The sequence below is a fragment of the Natrix helvetica genome (assembly GCF_964273705.1).
Source record: "Natrix helvetica genome assembly, chromosome: 1".
Taxonomy (NCBI): Eukaryota; Metazoa; Chordata; class Lepidosauria; order Squamata; family Natricidae; genus Natrix; species Natrix helvetica.
In genome coordinates this window covers 69,359,462-69,380,302 of record NC_138548.1, presented here as the reverse complement: position 1 = coordinate 69,380,302, position 20,841 = coordinate 69,359,462, and the positions used below count along the sequence as shown (strand labels likewise).

Below are 20,841 nucleotides of genomic sequence, written 5' to 3'. Positions count from 1 at the left end.
AATGCAAACCCTCCCCCCCATGTACATCTACACCAACATCAGCAGATTTGGACGTCTTAGAGCTGAGGATGTTTGAGAAAGAGACAGAAGAACAAAGAAAGCAGTTGCCAACAGAGAAGGAGGTGCAGGGTGCTGAAGGTGGATTTCGAGTGGACCCCTCCGGATCTCTGTTGAGCTCTTTTTTGGAAGAAGGACCGTCTAAGACCCTCATTGAAATGCCGATACTTAAACCTGTGGAACAACGCGTTACCAGATCCACGACTAGACAAATGCTAGAATCTCACAAGCAGGTGGACCCCCAAATACAATGTGCTAAGAAAGAAGTTAAGAAGCAAACTGGAGCCATGGGAAGAGCCGGGCCGAAGATTAGTCTTGTGGAGAGAGATCTTCAGCAAATGCTCTCAACGCTCCAGATTAGACCCAAAGATGCTTAAGCTATTATCTTGGAACGTGAATGGATTGAACTCTCCACAAAAAAGGAAAAAAATATTTTATTATTTGAAGCAATTTAATAATGATGTTGTTTGCCTTCAAGAGACTCATATTAGGCTGCAAGACCAGAAGTATTTAGTGAATTCAAAACTGGGAACATTGTATGCTGCCTCTAACTTGGTAAAGAAAAATGGAGTGGTGATATATATAAATAAAAAATTTCCAACCAAGGTTATAGAGGCAGACGACAGTGGTAGATATATAGCAATTGAACTTGATACAGACTTTGGTGCTATTTTGGTTTTAGGAATTTATGCACCTAATCAATTACAAGAAAGTTTTTACAAGATGCTTCATTTAAAAATTTTAGATTGGAATTTTAAGAGTATTTTAATTATGGGAGACTGGAATGGAGTGATTTCGCCAAGAATAGATAAGAGAACAACGACCAAATTCATTACCAAATTGCCAAAGGCCTTTTTTGACCTACAAGATGACTTGAAATTAAAAGATGTTTGGAGGATACAACATCTAAATGAGATGGACTTTTCTTTTTACTCAGATAGACATAAATCCTTTTCAAGAATTGTTTTATTTTTGTTAACACCGGATCTACTCCCTAAAGCTAAGAAAACCAAGATATTCTCCAGGACACTTACAGACCATAGCCCGGTGTGGTTACAAATTGAACTAGGGAAGAGGCCAACAAGGTCTTGGAGAGTAAATGAAAATTTATTTAGATACGAAAAAAATGTTGATGAACTTAAAAAACACATGAAGGAATTTTTCAGTTTTAACATGAATAAGGGTACTCCCATTGAAACAGTTTGGGATGCAAGTAAAGCTTACATGCGTGGGGTCCTGATACATATGAATTTCAAACATAAACAAACTAGACAGAAAAGGAGAATGGAACTGGAAGATGAAATAAAAAGCAAAGAACAGCTGCTTATAACAAGCCCGAAAGACGAGGCGCTCCAGATGGTGCTAAAATTGTTGAAAGACCAATTTCAAATGCTTATAGCCGAACAAACAGCAACTAACTTGCAATTTGCTAAACATAACACCTTTGCTAACGCTAATAAACCTGGTAGGTGGTTGGCTTATACTTTGAGAAGGAACACAAATGATAGAATTATTGATAGAATTGAGTATGGAGGGAAGACGGTATATCAACAAGATTTGATTAAAAAATCATTTGTGGACTATTATGCTAAGTTATATGTACACGATAATATACAGAACAAGTCAGTAGATGATTTTTTGGAAGAAAAAAGAGTTACTAAAATATCTGTGCTTCAAAAGGCAAATTTGGAACGTCTGATAACTGCTGATGAGATCACTTTAGCTATAAACCAACTTAAACTAGCAAAGGCTCCAGGGACTGATGGTTTGACTGCAATGTACTATAAAACTTTACAACTGGAAATGATTGAATATCTTACACAACTTTTTTGTAACATACAGCAAGGCGGTAAAATACCCTCCTCATGGAAAGCGGCTTTTATCTCATTAATACCCAAAGATAAAGAGGGCCCTAAGAAACCAGAAGATTATAGGCCGATATCTCTTCTGAATACAGATTATAAAATATTTGCTAAGGTACTAGCCAACAGATTGATGCCGGTTATTCAAGAGATTATTCATCATGATCAAGCAGGATTTATTGAAGGCAGACATATGAAGGAGAATGTAAGGCAACTCATAGATTTAATTGACTATCTTGATAAGAATAAGCAGATCTCGGCAGCGCTGGTCTTCTTGGATGCAGAGAAGGCCTTTGATCGAGTGAACTGGAATTTTCTAACCAAGACTCTGGAAAAGATGGATATGGGACCACGATTTCGGCAGGCGATTGGAGCAATTTATCAGCAACAAAATGCACAACTTATTATTAATGGAAATCTGTCAACAACTTTCGAGATACAAAAAGGTACAAGACAAGGTTGCCCATTATCTCCATTGTTATTTATCTTAACTTTGGAAGTCTTGTTGAACGCAATTCGGGACTCAGAATCCTTAGATGGCATAACTATTAGGCAAAAGGAATATAGAACTAGAGCATTTGCCGACGATCTGGTTGTTACCCTTTCACACCCTTTGAAATCAATAATCCAGATGAAAAATATTATAGTAGAATTTGGCATGGTGTCTGGGTTTAGACTAAATCAAAACAAAACGAAAATGATGGTTAAAAACATGACAGAGTCTCAAAGAAAGAGATTTGAAAGTTTAGCAGGCTTTGAAATAGTCTCCAAGGTCAAGTATTTAGGAATACAAATTGCAGAATCAAACACAAAACTTTTCTCAAATAATTATGAAGTGTTGTGGCAAAAGATCCAGAAAGACCTTGAAGTATGGAAAAAGCTACAATTGTCTTTGCTTGGAAGGATCTCAGCAATTAAAATGAACATTCTACCTAGATTTATCTTTTTATTCCAGATGATACCGGTGCTTAAAACAGATAAAACTTTGTTAAATTGGCAAGCAACATTAAATAAATTTGTTTGGAAGGAGAAAAAACCGAGAGTAAAGATGAAGATTATGCAAGATACTCGTGAAAGAGGCGGCTTTAGACTCCCAAACCTTCGATTGTACTATGAAGCTGCGGTACTAACGCATGTAGCAGATTGGTTTGGGAAAACAAAAATGGATTTGCTGAATATAGAAGGCCATGATCTTGTTCTGGGATGGCATGCATATCTTTTTTATGAAGATAGGGTGGACAAAGTGTTCAACAATCACGTTCTCCGAAGTGCCCTGATGAGAGTATGGAAGAAGCACCGGCCCAATTGGGATTATAAAATACCGCTTTGGTTGGATCTTGCAGACACCATGGGGATTATGATTAAGTCACTCGGGGGTTGTTTATACAAAGATGTGCTTATCGCTGATGGGGATGAATGGAAGTTAAAAACTTTGGAACAACTGTTGGAAGAAGGAATTGTTTTAAATTGGTTACATTATATACAGCTACAGAAGAGATGGGAAGAAGATCGAAGGGTCGGTTTTATGGACAAAGAAGTGGATCTGATTAAGCAGATAAAAGAGACTGGCCCAAAACAAGTTAAAAGAATATATAATGTACTGTTAGAAAGAGATTCAGAAAGTGAATTGGTTAAGGATTGTATGATTAAATGGGCTCAGAATTTTGGTGAAGTTGTTATGTTGGAAACATGGGAAAGAATATGGGTTCAGAATGTTAAATTTACACAGTCACAGAATTTAAGGGAGAATTTTTATAAAATGTTTTACAGGTGGTATTTAGATCCTAAAAAATTATCATGCATGTACCCAAATGTTCAACCAAAATGTTGGAGATGCGGGTGTCTTGATGCTACCTTTTTTCATGTATGGTGGACTTGTAACAAGGTTAAAGCTTTTTGGATAAAAATATGGTGGGTTATGCAAAATGTACTGAAAAAAAGAATACAATTTACTCCGCAAATGTTTTTACTGGGTATAGCTAAGGATCTTACTAAAGGGGAAACAAAATTGGTTCTGTATATGGTCACAGCAGCTAGGCTGCTGATTGCGCAACATTGGAAGAAAGATTTTTTACCGACAATTGGTCAATGGACTCAGAAAGTGGCGGGGTTCACCGAAATGGCAAAAATTTCAGCTTTTTTAAAAGATCAGAAGCAGGAGAATTATACACAGGAATGGGCAAAATGGATTGATTATATACAGAATAAGTACCAGACTAGGAGGTATTATGTAGCCTTTAGCTAAGATTGTTTAGACTGATAGTTGATTAGAGTAAATAATACATGGGATGCTTGGAATCATTAGAGTGGTGTATAGTGGAAGTCAGGGGGGGGGTTGAGTGGGAGGTGGGGGTGGGTTAGGGTGGAGGGTGGGGTAATATATATGTATAAATATACTAGAAGATGGGATTAATGAAATATTATTTTAAGAGAAATTTATATTATGATTTATATATGTTAAATTAGTTTAGAAGAAGGGATTGATGGGCTATTATTATTCTAAGAGAAATTTATATTGTGATTGTTGGGAAGAGAGGGGGTACAATATGTGTATGAGTAATCTACTTTTAGACAGGGGGAGGGGAGGGGGTAAAATAATTGGTATAATATTTGAATTTCCTTTTTTTAGGGGGGCTGGGGGGAGGGGAGGGGGTATAGTATCTGTATGGGATTCACACTGTATGGTGGGGGGCTTAAAGGGGGAAAATATGTTTGAATAAAACTTTTTCAATTAAAAAAATAAAATAAAATAAAAAATGAATAGATTGGATCCTTTGAACTGTCAAATAAATACGGGATCACAAAAAGGGAGGTGGGTTAGCTTTCCTCTTTCACAAAGTATATAGGTACATGTTTTTACCTTGAAAGAAATGGACAAACCTGCCCAATATATAGTACCATTTCTGATATATTGATGTTCAGCTTACCTATACATTTTCCTTTGTGTACTTTAAGCTGACCGTTTGCACTGCTGTTAAAGTTCAAAATTTCACTTGTTCCTGGAGATTCTTCACTGCTGCAGGTAGAATACTGACGCTCTCTCCTATATGGGCAACATCAATATTATTTTCTTTTGAGAAACACACACACACAAACGTGTGTCCCCCACCCCCCCCACCCTGTAACAGCCACTAAATTCACTGAGAAAGTAGTCAAAATACTAGTCTAAGTATGTGGTACTAATGGCAAATTAATGTATTTCCACAGAACCTGTTTTTTTAATTTCAATTAAACTATTATAAAACAGAAGAGAAATGCAATAATTCTGCATTTGCAGAAAGATAAGTCATTATCTTGTTCTTTAGAAATTGTATATTATTTTCAAAGAAAAAGATAACCAAGGAAGATTTTTTTTATATATGTTCCTATTTTATCATACAATTCATTTATTTATGTAGTACACCCTCAGCTTCATGGACTTCCTGTGAAGAAGAGTCAAGTATAACTGAATATCTATGAACTCTGAATTTACACAATGAACTAAAAATTAAGAACTTATATAGCTTTTGCATAAATTAGAGGGTTACATATTTGTATAAAATATGAATGTTGTTCAGGCTGATATGCCTAATAATGGGCAAAATCTATTGTTTGATGATACTGTCTGAAATTTGATTTTGTTTATTGCATCCAAAGTCCACTACAGGGGGGACTTAAAAACCAAAGTTTGCTATCTTTATCTAACTCATCTGCAGTAAGTAGAAAATTAAACATATATAGTGGTATAAGCAAATTTCTAAAATGTCTAAGTCTCCTGGCACTAGAACAATCAGACAAAGACAGATGGAAAACAAATATTCGTCCAGCCTTACAAATATAATTTTTGCAACTGTAATGCGTGAAGTATTCATTATTTTTGTTCTTTTGTTAATTTTCACAAGTTTGTATACCATTTGAAATGATATGAGCATCTACAAAAAGAAGACATTTCCTGAGTAAAAGCAATTAATTCTCATAAAATATCTTAACCCGTTGTGATAAATACATACTTTGAACGTCCTGTGGAATTTGCACGATGTTTATTATTCCCTATATGGTCCGTTGCACCAGTTGTAATGCTGACAGTCGTTTTGCTCCCTGCAACATCTTGAACAGTAGAAGGATCCTGCTTTGTCAGAGTGGTGTTACCCAAACGTTCCTGGATAGATAGCAATGAAAGTGAACCACAGTGGTACACTAAAATCTTTTAAATAACTACTTTTAAAATCTTTTAAGTAACTGACTTGTAGCCAGAATTGGGATCAAAAATTTGGTTGCAAATCACTGTGGTCATAAATTGAGGCACTCACATGAGAAGAAGTAATTTGGGGTAAATATTTCTTTTTTGCAATGGTTATTAAGTGAACGCTGTGGTCATTAAGCTAGCCCTTTCATTTGGATGGGTACTTTTTTGCCAGAAACCAACAAATAAAAATGCAAATTGTATTCACGTGACCACAGGGTACCCTGACCAGTTGTAAAGCTGGCCCACCCGACACACAGTCATGTGATCGAGGGGAGGGGCAGTTCAATAATTTACGATGGCTGAGAGTGCTTCACAAACCATAAATCACCCATTCTGTGGCTGTTATAACTTTGAAAGGTCGTAAAACAATAGGTCAAGGACTATTGTAGATGGGCTCCTGACTGCAGATCCCTTGGGGGCGGGGAGGCATTGAAGAATGATGTGCTTTCTTAACTGAATTATTATTTTCCTTGCTATTCAAGAAGTCAGTGTTGACAATGTAAGTTTGCCAACCTGAGGCAATAGGCAGAGACATTTATTCTACGCTGCTGTTGCATGCAAAATCTCTATTGAGTCCAAGTACAAATGTAAGCATCAGGGTAGTCTAGGTCAAACATATTGGTAGCCATTAGGAAAGAGGAGGAGTTTGCATTGGTAAAACCCAACATTTTATGATTTGGTACATATAAACCTATGGTAAGAATACCACACTAATCTTCTCTTGCTATCCTCAATTCCTTTTATTCCCCTCTGCTTATTCCTGCACTGAGATGAACAGCAAATAAGTATGTGGCTCCCAAGTCCACTGAGAATTTAGATCAGTGTTTTTCAAACTTGGCCATTAAGATGTTTGGACTTCAATACCCAGAATTCCACAGCCAACATTCGTAAACCCATCATGAGAGAAATTCTGATCTTAAAACTTCTCTGAGAGATGGTTTCAATTTGGAAGAACGAACTGCTTCACAAAAACCTTGGCAGGGTGTAAAGGAAATGAGAGGCCTGCTTCCAATCTTTCTAAAGAATACAGATGTTGTTTACGGCTTGCAGTCTCCATATCTCGATCAAGGCGTTTTGAACCAATTCATAAAGAATTCTACGAAAGAAAAAACTGGTTGATACACATATTTCCTATTCTTTGGCAATACAGAAAATATTTTTATAATACCTGTTTTGCTATTTCCTTCCTTTTTCTTTCTTCTCTTTTTTCTTCCTCCCTTCTCTGAATTTCGTCAAGAATTTCACGTTGCTGAAATACATTTATTGATATGCCATAGAACAGTATCTTATTTTACTAAGCAGGAGTTTGGAAGATTAACACCAGGTAAACAATCAAGCAGAAAAGACTACAGCAATCAAGGAATTACCAAGGAGGAAATCACACCCTCATCAACATTGGCAGGGTTTTGCTTTACTATATAAACAGGAAGTAAACTCCACATTCACTAGCATTAATGATGTTACCTAGTTGGATAATAAAACATTGCAAGCAAACAACCAAGTTCAGAGAGCACCAAGGACTCCATAGTTTGACTCTGAGCTACAATATTCTCTTCTATTGGAAAGGTAGACTGATTCATTCATGTGTACAGTTCATCTTTTGGAAGAATAGTACAAAATATATTAGTAATAATACTCATATAAATGAATAATTCAGATTGCAGGCATGGGTTTTTTTCCTGCTCAGATGAACAGAAATGAAATGAATAAGATGAGGAGGATAGAAATACTGCAATGTTCTCACCATCTGTTCTTCTTTTTTCTTCAGGTCTTGAATTCGTTGTTGTTCTTCCTTGGCTAGTCTTTCTTGTTCCTTTTTTTGATTCTTTAGCATTTCTTCATGGAAAGATTTTGAAGGGGGTTTATTGTAATCACTGAGAAATGACTGTATGTATTCTGCCAGCTCAAATATCATCACCTAGGAAGGTAAGTTAGAACAATTAAACAGTGGAACAACTTGCCTCCTGAAGTTGTAAATGTTCCAACACTGGAGGTTTTTAAGAAGAGATTGGACAATCATTTGGTGTAGGTTTTCCTGCCTGAGCAGGGGGTTGGACTAGAAGACCTCCAAAGTTCCTTCCAACTCTGTTATTCTGTTGTGATGTATTCTACTCTACTCTACTCTACTCTACTCTACTCTACTCCACTCCACTCCACTCCACTCCACTCCACTCCACTCCACTCCACTCTAGACACAACTATTTAAATGCTTGCACTGGCTACACTTATATATACAGCAGCACATCCTTCAATGAAACACAACTGATTTTGACTTTTTTCTTTTAAGCTAAATAATTAAACAAGCACAAGACTAAAGTAAACTTGACTTCAGAAGATCCTGTCCCATCTCAACAATGAGTATCATACGTGTTTCTATTGAATGTATACCTTGATGGTAAGGCATGTCTTTACAAATATTATAGTTCTAAATCCTACTAGTTAAAGCAGAAACAAAATAATTTCTCAACAGTGATTCAGAATGAAACTGTATACCGTATTTTTCACACTATAAGATGTTCCAGACGATAAGACGCACATTAGCTTAAGAGGAGGAAAACAAGAAAAAAAATCTGCCTCTGCCTCCCAGCATCCACTCAGTATTCATCTGGCTAATGTCCTTGCAGCAAACAGCCTGCCCCTTCCATGTCTGCTGCCTCCACTGGGAGACACTGGAGCCTTCGCTGCCAAACAGTTGATTGGCAGTTGGATCCACCTCCCGGAATACTGCCAAACAGCTGTTCTAGGTGGCAGGGATTGCCGCCACCGCCCGTTCGCTGCTGCTACCGATCACTGCTACCTGTTCGCCACCGGCCGATCACTGCCCCCAATCAGCGGTGGTGAATAGGCAATGGCAATCGGGCAGTGGCGGCGATTGGCCACCACTGCCTATAAAGCTGATAGGCAGTACTTCAGAAGCCAACCCAACCGCCAATCAGCTGCTCGGCAGAGAAGTCTCCAGTGTTTCCCAGCGGCACTTACAAATGCCGCTGCTGCACCAACCCCCCTCCCCCTCACTGCAATAGTCGCTCTATAAGAAGCACAGACATTTCCACTGACTTTCGGTGGCAAAGTGTGTCTTATAGTGCGAAAAATACGGTATACGTATTAAAAAGTCATTATCAATTTGCATTTGACAGTATTCGTATAACCCTAGGAAATGCATGTGGTCACCATTAATATTATACTGTCTATACAGACATTTAAAGAGGATATTAATCATTTTTAACACTTACACTTAACAATTGTAACAGTAAAAAAAGAACTTTGTATTGATCTGCCCCATTAATTTACCTATTCAGTTCACCTTGATGAAATATGATTGCACATTCATATCCTTCTAAATATATCATTTCTGCTTTGAATAGATAATCAAAATGTTCCAAGTTCAAAATTAATGCCTTTGTTTCTTTTGGCAGAAAAATATAATAGTCATAATTGCTGTGGATATGTAGCCTTCATTCTTCTCAAGCCTAAATTGCATTTGAAACTTTGGAAATTGACAATGAAACTTTGTTACATTTAATTGGGTGCAAAAAAAAAGGGGGGGGGGTGGAGATTAATCACTTCATTTATTCATGCCAATTTCTACTCTAGAGCCAAGTTGGTATAATGGCTATGGCACCGAGTGAGTTTGATCTTAGGCATAAAGCCAGCTGGGTGACCTGGGCCAGTCATTTTCTCTTTCAATCCTACTAAGCAAGCAATGACAAAGGACTTCCAAAATTTTGCCAAGAAAGCTGAAGGGACTACAGTATGTCCAGGAATCAACACTGACTCAAAGAGAATAGAATAGAGCTGGAAGGAACCTTGAAGGTCTTCTAGTCCAGCCCCCTCCTCAAGCAAGAGATCCTATACAATTTCAGACAAGTAGTTGTCCTGTCTCTTGTTAAAAACCTCCAGTGATGAAGCGCCCACAATTTCTGAAGGCAAGCTATTACACTGGTTAATTGTTCTTACTGTTAGGAAGTTTCTCCTTAATTCCAGGTTGCTTCTCTCCTTGATTAATTTCTATCCATTATTTCCTATCCTTTCCTCTGGTGCTTTGGAGAATACTTTGACTCCCTCTTCTTTGTGGCAGCCCCTCAAATATTGGAATACTGCTATCAAGTCACCTCTAGTTGTTCTTTTCCCTAGACTAGCCAAATCCAAATCCTGCAATTGTTCTTCATATGTTTTAGTCTCAAGGTATTTGATCACATAAACACACACATTTCTGCTCCATTTTATTAGGCACACTGTTACTGGAATATGTAGCTCCATCAAACAATAGAACAGGATTTTCTAGTTTGGGAAAACAGGAACTATTCAGATAATTAGAAAAGTTTCCTCCACATTCTGTAGCAACATTCTAGAACCCATTTGCACCTATACATTCTCATTTATTGAAGGAGGATAACAAATAATTATCTTATGGTGTGTTGCAATGCATAAAAACAAGATCAAGCAAAAAAAAAAACCCAAATAAAAGAAGTATCGTGTTTCCCCGAAAATAAGGCAGGGTCTTATTTACTTTTGACTCCCAAAATAAGCGCTTGGCCTTATTTTCAGGGAAGTCTTATTATTTTTGAGGTGCAGGAGGTGGCAAGTGTGGTCACCTTAAGGCTGCTACTACATTGCAATATTTTCAGGAAGGACTTATTTTTGGGGGAGGGCTTATTTTAGTGCATGTGCTCAAAAGCCCAATTGTGCTTATTACCCAGGGAGGTCTTATTTTCGGGGAAACAGGGTACTAGATTACTTCAAAACACATGCTAACGTAAGTAATACTAAAAAGCAAGCATTTATGACAGAGATGACATGACTTGGCTACAATTAAATCTCACTAAGTGAGCAAAAGTCATATTCTCCCTTGATAAAGAGGGGCAGGAAACAACAGCACATAGTGCTAAGGGGCAGTCCATTCAGAGACCCTTAATTCTAAAGAGTTCTTTCTCCTTAAACAGAAGGCTTGCCATCATCACCAACGTATTGTTTCAAGACAAGCCTAATTTCTGGTGACTTCCCAGGTACATATGTATATTTTGGGGAACATTTAAGTGATGCACTACTGCTTCTTCTGGGATGGTTTCCCCACCCCCACCCCAATTTACCGTGTAACCTACAGCTTTTTTGGTACGTCTGTGTGCCTGTGCACGTGTCCCATTCAATCTACCTCACTGAGCTTACTAAAAGTAACTAGATATTACCATCTCTCTCAGCATTAATGATGTACTGCCAACTCCAATGGAACCCTGTTAATATTCTGTGAAAATTTTATAATAAACACTCCTATAGCAATTTCTGCTAAATAATGAAAACTCACAAAGTAATCAGAGATTTTGAAAATCCTCTAATCAAGCATGATAAAAAGTAACACAAGGATATATATAAAAGTAAGGTATAAATTAATTAATAATTATAAAACGACTAATTCCCTATACTAATTTCATTCCCCGAGACAGGACTTTTATTTAGGGTTTTTCAACTTTAGAACTGCTTTTACTACAATGGATTTGATACCTGTGCTTGTCTATTTTTACCTTTATTTAATTTTATGGATCTTCGTTTCATTACCGTTTTGTTTTTATTATCATAGTATTGCAATGGTATGGTTCTTTGTATTTCCACTGACTGATTACCACTGAGAATTTTTATTATTATTACAGCATTACAGAATGCACTACAGAAGTGCAATAAATTATTCAGTAAACAAAAATAAAATACACAGCACTAAAAGTGGCATTCCAGCAAGAAGACTCACATCTGGTAATGATTTACAGAAGGAAATGAAAAGGTCTGAAGATCATGGAAGTAGCTATTAGAAGCAAAAGTGATCTTCAGATTGCTCAGGAAGAAAAGATAAAAGTGTTGTCGCACATGGTGTGAAACACCAGCAGTTTATAATATGCAACATATGTGATGAATGCTTCTGGTACAAACTTTTCAGCTAATAGAAATTACTGGAAAAATGTATTTTTGCTCAAAATTGATGATCATATTCACAAAACACACATGCACATTTGCCATATTCACTCAACATCTAGAGTTAAATTTACACACTTACCTCTCCACAACTGTCTTTTGCTAATATCTCTAGTTTGGATTTTAACAAGTTTATATTTTCATTTGATAAGCCTTTCACATTTTTAAGTTCTATTTCTGGAACACTAGAGGGAAGAAAAAGAAATCACTATAACAGGAGTTTTACAAGGAGTTACCCAAGTTATAAAATAGTACTATTATTTCCAATAAACCATGAAAACATGTTATTGACTGTTATTGATGTTATGTCCAGATTCCCCCAAATTGTTTTCTTTCTTTTAATTTTAGAAAAAGTATAAAATAGATTGTTTTTAATTAACTCACATATCGGGATAGGTTTGCGGACACTTCACCCATAAATCAACTTTGGCATAGACTTCATGGTCACCAGTTAATCCCTGAGGTCTCAAGACCAGATTGATTTCAGGAGACTCCCTTATCTGCAACATTAAAAATAAAATGAATGTGCTCAACACACCCTCAAAGACTTTCTACCTGACCACAAGAATAGATTCAAAGTTTTTATTTTTCTGGTAAGCTGAATTTGTTCTCAAGAGAAATTACAAACTAAATATGTGAAAGAGCTTTTAATAAGAAAAGATTGTATCAAACATCATATATAAATGTCCTGGGGAAAACCATAGTCTTTGGGGAAGTAATAACCTTGCTAATTATGTTTAAATAAAACATAATTACTTATTGAAAGTAAGTTGTTGATGGTTTTCTTTTAACATTCACAACACATTCACCAAACACCAGCAACACTTGGGAAAATAAAAAAAATCCCTTTCATACTTTTTATCCTAATTGCTCATTTTAATAAAGAGTCATATTAAGAAATCATTTGATACTCATGTGTCTCAAACTAAATTCAAGAAGGAAAAATGAAATAAGGCACACTAGAAAAAAATTATCTTGTTGGGGATAATCTTACTCTCCCATTATATTTCTCTATGTTTAGCCCTGGGCTATGTAAAAACTAAAGTTTATTAATCTCAAGTGATTAATACCAGAGAAGAAAGCAGAAAGAGTGGATTTAATTATTTATTTGGTGAAGATCATTGGCTGGACATTGTCATACCATTATTAACACCTGACTTGTTAAAAAAAATCTGGCAAATATTTCACAACACTGTTAAAGCAATACATATTAGGACATTACCCACAATTTCTTACGCTATTATTTTTTAAAAAATCAGATAATAAACCTGGGGTTGTATAATTTTTATACCTGTAATTGCCAGAAAACAAAAAACAATTCTCATCACTTTGTCTTAAATAATTGATCCATGGAGATGATATACTTATTTCATTAACATCTACTTTTTCCAGGGAGGTTCACATTGATTATACAGGGGAAGGTGTCATCTAGTTTTATCCTCTTAAAACTAAAGTAGGCTAGGCTAAAGAGTTAAATGGGGTTTTGAGTTTAATCCACAAAACTACAAGTTTTATCTCTGATTTTCAGCCAAGAATAAGTAAGTAAGTAGCGGGTTGGGTGTACATGTTCAGTCTTTTAATTGTTAGTACTTGCAACAGTAGGACTTGTTATTAACAATTAATAACAGATGTGTATATGATGAACATATATTTTTAGGAATCCAAAGAAATATATACTTGAGAAATTCTATAGTATAGGTTGTTCATTTTTTCACTGGTTGTGAATGAATTCTGATTGAATTCCCAGTGATCCCATTTTATTTCATTTTTACAAAAAACTACACATTGCACTTTAGTTTATCTCAATGAGGTTTCTTACAGTAAGAAGAATATTACTACCAGACCAGGCCATTAGAACTGTAAAATTATACTGAAGACTTAAGTGAAGTACAGAAGCCGCCCCTTTGTTTGGCATTAATTACATTTTAGTAATTGTTACCTTACAAAAGTGTGAGCTTAAATGGATTCCAGAGGGTGGTAGAGGACAGGAAGGCCTGGGGGAACATTGTCCATGGGTTTGCGATGGGTCGGACATGACTTCGCAGCTAACAACAACACCTTATAAATAACTATCAAGTTGTCTCCATTAAAATTAACTCATGTACGTATCTGAATGTATATATGTACCCATACGTGCATAACTTGAAATTACTGAAGCATACTGCACCATGCTGTTAATTTTTTGTAGCACATCCTGTTGTAATTTACTTCCATCTAATTGCCATACAGCCAATGAAAGTGCTGGATGGGTTTGTAGCAAACTATGAATGCTACCTGGTTAAATAGATCCCTGTTACAGATTCACAAGAATGAGGCATATCTGCATACAACTCAAATTCCATACTACTTCATGGGATGGCTGTTTCAGTGGATTAGTCGTTTTTGGATGTGGATGTGGATGTGAAAGGTGAAGGTCGTTAATACCCCTTCAAAAATTAAATGGTTTCAAGCAACAATTAGGGAAGGACAGGTGAAAACAAGGATTGGGGCGAGTCAGGCAAACAAAACCAAAAGTTCAGTCTCAAAAAAGGAACTTCTAGCCACCTTTACATCCGCTTAATGCATACATCAATAAATCTACATCTACAGGAGCTTCTGCTTGGACTCCCAATTTCAAAACACCGGACATCATCTGCACAACAACGACAAACAGGAAACCCAGCCAGTCTTTTCGTATTACCTTCCACGGCCGGCCAAGACGCAGGTCTTGAAAGTCCCGCCCGTAGATGGACTCCAGCACCTGCAGCTCGTTCTCTTGGCGAAGCTGGTAGCTCTCCGGTTGCTCCGCGGTCACTTCGGCCGTCTCGGCTCGCGGCTGCAAGACCCCATTCGAATGGGCCATCTCAGCGCCAGCTATTAGAGCCCGGCGGGCAGAAGGCCGGGCCCTTGCCTAGTCGCCAGGGTGGTGGGCGGGACCACGCCGCTCTTCCGCCTTGCTTGCAGGCCCCGCCGAAGGCCGGTGCTGCCCCTTGCGACGGCGGGGAAACGGGTACCCAGAGAGTGGAGTTGGCGCTGCTTTGCGGATGAAGCTTCTGTCCGCGGGCTTTCCAAGCCGTCCCTCTCCTCCCCTCCCTGTGGCTCTTTATGTGTGTGTATAGGGCTGATATATATATATATATATATCTTTAGCTTAATCCTCCCTACAGAGGCTGCCTGGCCTGCGCTTTCCAGATGTTCTTCCTAAATGAAGTTCAAGCTGTTTTCTAGTTTGGGTGGTTTGCTTGTGGAGAGAGGATGCAAAGGCTTGTGGATTTCATGAAGCCAGGTTGGGTCCCACCAGGCACTTTTTCTCCATTTGCTTTCTCTGGTGGCAGCTGCTGGCTTCAATTAACAGCTTCGGCTCCCAGTTGTAGGCGCCTGCCTTCTGGGATGTGTCTTGGCAAGCAGAAGAGAGATAGAACTCATTAAGCCAAAATGAAATCTATCCACAGTGGTTTTGTAAACCACCATTTATTGTCCTCCCATTGGGAGACCATGTATCTTACTAAACTACAGTCAAGCAAGCTGGGGATTGTGAACTATGCTTGTTGTATGAAAATTCCGTTTGTTTGCATATAGGCAAGGTGTATCAATAGCTCAGAGTACCTTTTATCAAGTTAAGATGGGATGCCATCTACAATCCAAATTAGAGAAGGTGGTTTTTGGTTAAATTATTCATAGACTATGTAGTTACACAGATGCTTGAAACTTGTAATACTGATGTGTATTATTTTTATTGCTTGACTGCGTTATTCTACTTTAACAGAACTCCAAAATGTATCCTTATCTTTAAATACAGCAACTGCACCTATTCTCATTAAAGTGATTCAGAAAATGAAAGACTGAAGCAGCAATAATAGCAATAGCATTTTGACTTATATGCTGCCCCATAATGCTTTTCAGAACTACAGAAATGGGTTTTGATGTTTATTTGCAATTTCCTTATGTTTGCCAGATTTAGTTACTTTTTCCATATCTCATAACTGAAATATTTTAATACTTTGCTTTGGCCAAAGTCTATGAAATTAAAATTGTTTTCAAATGTTAAAAACATCTAGACAATAAAGTGCATTATAAAACATATATTACTATAAGAAAACAAATAACAAAAAAGCAGTAGGAGACAAATACACTACATTGCCAAAAGTATTTGCTCACCCATCCAAATAATCAGAATCAGGTATTCCAATTATTTTCATGGCCACAGGTGTATAAAATCAAGTACCTAGGCATGCAGACTGTTTTTACAAACATTTGTGAAAGAATGGGTCGCTCTCAGAAGCTCAGTGAATTCCAGTGTGGAACTGTGATAGGATGCCACCTGTGCAACAAATCCAGTCGTGAAATTTCCTTGCTCCTAAATATTCCACTGTCAACTGTCAGCTGTATTATAAGAACGTGGAAGTGTTTGGGAACAACAGCAACTCAGCCACGAAGTGGTAGGCCATGTAAGCTCCAACGTCCAACATCAGGTGTGTAACCTCACAAATGTGCTTCTGGAAGCACAAAATTCCCATAAACACACTCCTAAACCTTGTGGACAGCCTTCCCAGAAGAGATGAAGCTGTTATAGCTGCAAAGGGTGGACTAATGTCATATTGAACCCTATGGATTAGGAATGGGATGTCACTTACAGTAAGTTCATATGCGAGTAAAGGCAGGTGAGTGAATACTTTTGGCAATATAGTGTAGTTGCAGCTATTGAGGAACATGGATGAACTGTTTTGTTGGCAATTCTTTTTCTTTTCTTTTGATGTCCTTGAATCAGTGTTGCCTAGACAAGTCTTTGGGTTTTTTGGTAAGATTTCGGAAGTGGTTGAGAGAGAATGACTGGCCTAATGTCACCCAGTTGGCATCATGCCTAAGGCAGGACCAGAACTCACAGTCTCCCAGTTTCTAGCCTGGTGCCTTAACTCAGTGGTCCCCAACCTTTCTGGTTAAGTATCCTGTCACGTGGATGGGAGGGATAGGGGATGGTTCTGTGTGAGTGTTGGGCATGTGTACCTGTGCACATCTCCATTTGTGCAAGTGGCAGGCACAGACACCTGCCACTCACACGAATGGAGCTTCGTGCAAATGGAGCTGCATGCAAATGAAGCTTCACATGCAAGTGCCCACCCCCTCATGCGAATTAAGCTGCACACACAAGCTCAATCACCACTTGCATGGCCTGGTTCCAAATGGATTAGAACCCCTGCATTAACCAATAACATTTTTCTATTTTATTAGTTTTAGCACACTACCTGTCTACAAATAACAAAAATTCTTCTTTCAAAAATCCTGGAGTACCGGGGAACTACCAGACGACTGGAAAAGAGCTGATGTGGTTCCCATCTTCAAAAAAAAAAAAGGGGGGGGGATGGACTTAGGAAACTACAGATCAATCAGCCTAACATCAATACCCGGAAAGATACTGGAAAAATTAATAAAAAAACAGATTGCCAATATCTAGAAACGAGTAAAGACATGACAGCAGTGTTTCAATATTTAAGGGGCTGCCACAGAGAGGAGAGGGTCAACTATTTTCCAAAGCACCTGAAGGCCAGACAAGGAATAATGGATGGAATCTGATCAAGGAGAGATTCAACCTAGAAATTAGGAGAAATTTTCTGACAGAGAGCAATCAACCAATGGAACAACTTGCCTTCAGAAATTGTGGCAGTTTCGCTGGAAGCTTTCAAGAAGAGACTGGACTGCCATCTGTCAGAAATGGTGTAGGGTCACCTGCTTGGGAAGGGAGGTTGGACTAGATGACCTATGAGCTCCCTTCCAACTCTGTTAATCTGTTAAATCTGTTAGACAAGGTGAACAAGAATTTGTCTCAGAGATTAAGTTGCTAATAGGACTATCAAAAGCTTGTGTAGATACCTACAGTATTTACAGTCAACCCTAAATTCTCTAGACATAGACCATATTCATTGTACTTCAGATAAAACAGACATTTTAGTTCAGACTATCCCCAAACAATGCACAAACTCCATTGTTTCTGAAGAACTACTGATAATTGATGAAATGTAAGTAATTTGTGCAATTATGAATAGAACCTGATATTACATTATTTGGATTAATTGGTTATGCTACTACATTATTTGAATATTTGCCAGTATTCAGTGAATACAACTCAAGCTTATCCATGCAAGCTAGCCTCTTTATTAAAAGACTACCTTGCAAGCTGATATATTGTTGCCCAAATCCCACCAACTCAAAAGGTTTACTCGGTATACTGAAAGACTGTCTCAATACCAATTGGTTTGGAAGTAGGTGAAGAAGGCAACAAGGACCCTCCAGATAGTGAATTAAAGTGAAAATAAAGGGGCTAAATGATTTGGGGTGAAACTGAAATAAGGGAATTATGGAAGGAGCACGTATTTAAACTTAAGCTATAGAAGAAAGCCAGGTAGAACAACCAACTTTGGAGTGGTCAATGAAGAAGGGGTATATAGCTTCCGCCTTTGAGGTCAACCATCAACAGTAAAGGAATAAGCAATAAAAAAAACCTGCCATAGACTAGTACTTGCTTAAACTAGCATCAAAGGACTTGAGAAAAAATATTCAGATTCTATGATTTCTCTACCCCTACAAAAATCAGAATTATGCAAGCTGCTATAGTCTCTGTGACATTTTGGGAAAGTGGAAGTTGGAGTCTAAGGGAGCATATTCACATTTAGTGTTTAGCAAATTGTCCATTTTTCTGATGTTAATGGGTAGGATGATTTTTCTGATCAACTTTTTCTCTGTACTTTTCTTGTTATGCCAAGTATAAAAGGGAACTCAGAATTTCTTTTCTGAGTTCCTTCTTTGAAGAGAGACCCTCTTTAGTGAAGTGCTTCAATACATTGTATAAGTGATCTTCCAGATCATTGGAGAGTGAGCACAGAATCTAGTGCCAATTTGGCCTTTACTAACATTTTACATATAAGTTTTAAAAGAAATTTGCAAATGTTGGGATACTCATTGAGAGTCAATGGCACCTACATTTAATAAATAAATAACTTAATAGACAAAATACTTTCCAAAGAGGTATTTTATATGTGTTTTACAAATGGGAGGTCAGAAAAATTTAAACTATTTTGTGGGAAATAAGAGTTGTATTGTTTTTAGAGAATTGTATGAAGACATGTTCACCTGTGAACAAAATACATTGATTGTATGTGTTTCTAATTTCATGAGCTAGGCTTAAATTTGAGAATTGTACGCAAGAGCTAGGATTAGAGAACCAGAATTTACTGATATGATAGTTACTCTAAAGACAACCCCTAGGAACTAGGACCATAAAATGAAATGTGTAAATCAGGGCAGGGGGAGATAGAATTAGAGTAGTGGGAGATGTAATCAGAGGCAGAGATAATGTATTTATTTTAGACACTTTGGATAGGTTATGACAGTGGTGGGCAACCTTTCTTTTCAACTGAGCCAAATCTCGCCAAAACCACGATTGAAATTTACTTTGAGAGCCACATTTTTAAAACCGAAAATACATAGGATGGTACACTGTTTTTAGTTTCAATAAGTTTTTATTGAGAATATTCTGCATGCAAGTATCCACATAGGTCGGGAGGATACAAATAACACAACTAATAAAACAAAAACTTTAGAACGATATTATTTATCGATAACGTTAAAATTCCGTAAAATTTGCCTTACAATGTAGAGAAAATTACATCCTGACATTGACTGACAAAGTCACAACCACTAATGTGAACATTGGCCTTGCATTTCCTTGGATAGTTTGAGTAAGTCAGGTTTGTATGTTGTTGTTTTTAATTTCATCTCTCTCTCCCACTTTCTTTCTTTTTTTCTTTTTCTTTCTCTCTCTCTCTCTGGCTCTTTGTCTCTCTCTCCCTCCCTCCCCCATCTCTGTCACTCTGTGTGTGTGTGTCTGTCTGTCTCTCACTCACTCTGTGTGTGTGTGTGTCTGTCTCTGTCTCTCCCTCTGTCTCTCTCCCCTCCCTTCCTCTCTCTCTGTCACTCTGTGTATCTGGGTGTGTCTGTCTCTCACTCATTCACTTAATCACTCACTCTGTGTGTGTCTCTCTGTCTGTCTATCTTTCTCTCCCTCCCTCCCCCTCTGTCTCTGTGTGTGTGTGTGTGTGTGTCTGTCTGTCTGTCTGTCAGTCTCTCTCTGATTCCCTCCCTCACTCCCTCTCTCTGTTCCTCTCTCTGTCTGTCTTTCTCACTCACACACACACACACACACACACACACACACTGTGGTCACCTTGTTGAGTGTTCCAATCACATTTGAAACACTCAACAACTGGCCTGCATTTGTGGTATTTTGCAGCATTCTGCAGTCATAGGACCAAAATTGGTTGTCACTCGCGGGCTTTTGCAGAAGCTTCCCTCCGAAGCCCGAGAGGAGGGAGGGGAGCGGGCACCCGGCACACAGAAGAGCCGCATTAAAGGGTGTAAAGAGCCGCATGTGGCTCCCGAGCCGCGGGTTGCCCACCACTGGGTTATGACATCAGTATTAGTAAGCCAATGAAGAGGCAGGAGGTAAATTTGTAATGGTACTAACTAGGGAATATAAAGCAAAGTGATTGATTATTTAGGGTGTATCCATGTACCTGTGGGTGCATGGTCCACCCGCTTTGCAAAATGAAGAATAAAATTAGCATTGTTTTCTCTTGGAAGTTTTGGCTGGTGATTGTTTATATCCAAACTAGACCACGAATCCCACACAAGGCTTGCTAAATTCCAAAGTTCTTTGTCAATTAAAACGTCAGTAGGTTAAACTTTTATCTCCTCTAATATACA

The 20,841-nt window shown here is 37.8% G+C and overlaps 1 protein-coding gene across 1 annotated transcript in view; it reads right to left on the bottom strand.

Annotated features, from left to right (window-relative positions):
• EIF2AK4 (eukaryotic translation initiation factor 2 alpha kinase 4) overlaps window positions 1-15,146 on the bottom strand; it is a 62,016-nt gene extending 46,870 nt beyond the window's left edge. The window contains exons 1-7 of the mRNA XM_081937289.1: window positions 14,786-15,146; window positions 12,490-12,605; window positions 12,188-12,290; window positions 7,889-8,062; window positions 7,313-7,393; window positions 5,909-6,057; window positions 4,847-4,962 (exon numbers count right to left, since the gene is read on the bottom strand). Of these exons, the coding sequence (XP_081793415.1) occupies window positions 4,847-4,962; window positions 5,909-6,057; window positions 7,313-7,393; window positions 7,889-8,062; window positions 12,188-12,290; window positions 12,490-12,605; window positions 14,786-14,947 (901 nt within the window). The 5' untranslated portion in view covers window positions 14,948-15,146. The remainder of the gene's footprint in view (window positions 1-4,846; window positions 4,963-5,908; window positions 6,058-7,312; window positions 7,394-7,888; window positions 8,063-12,187; window positions 12,291-12,489; window positions 12,606-14,785) is intronic.
• Window positions 15,147-20,841: the final 5,695 nt, after the last annotated feature.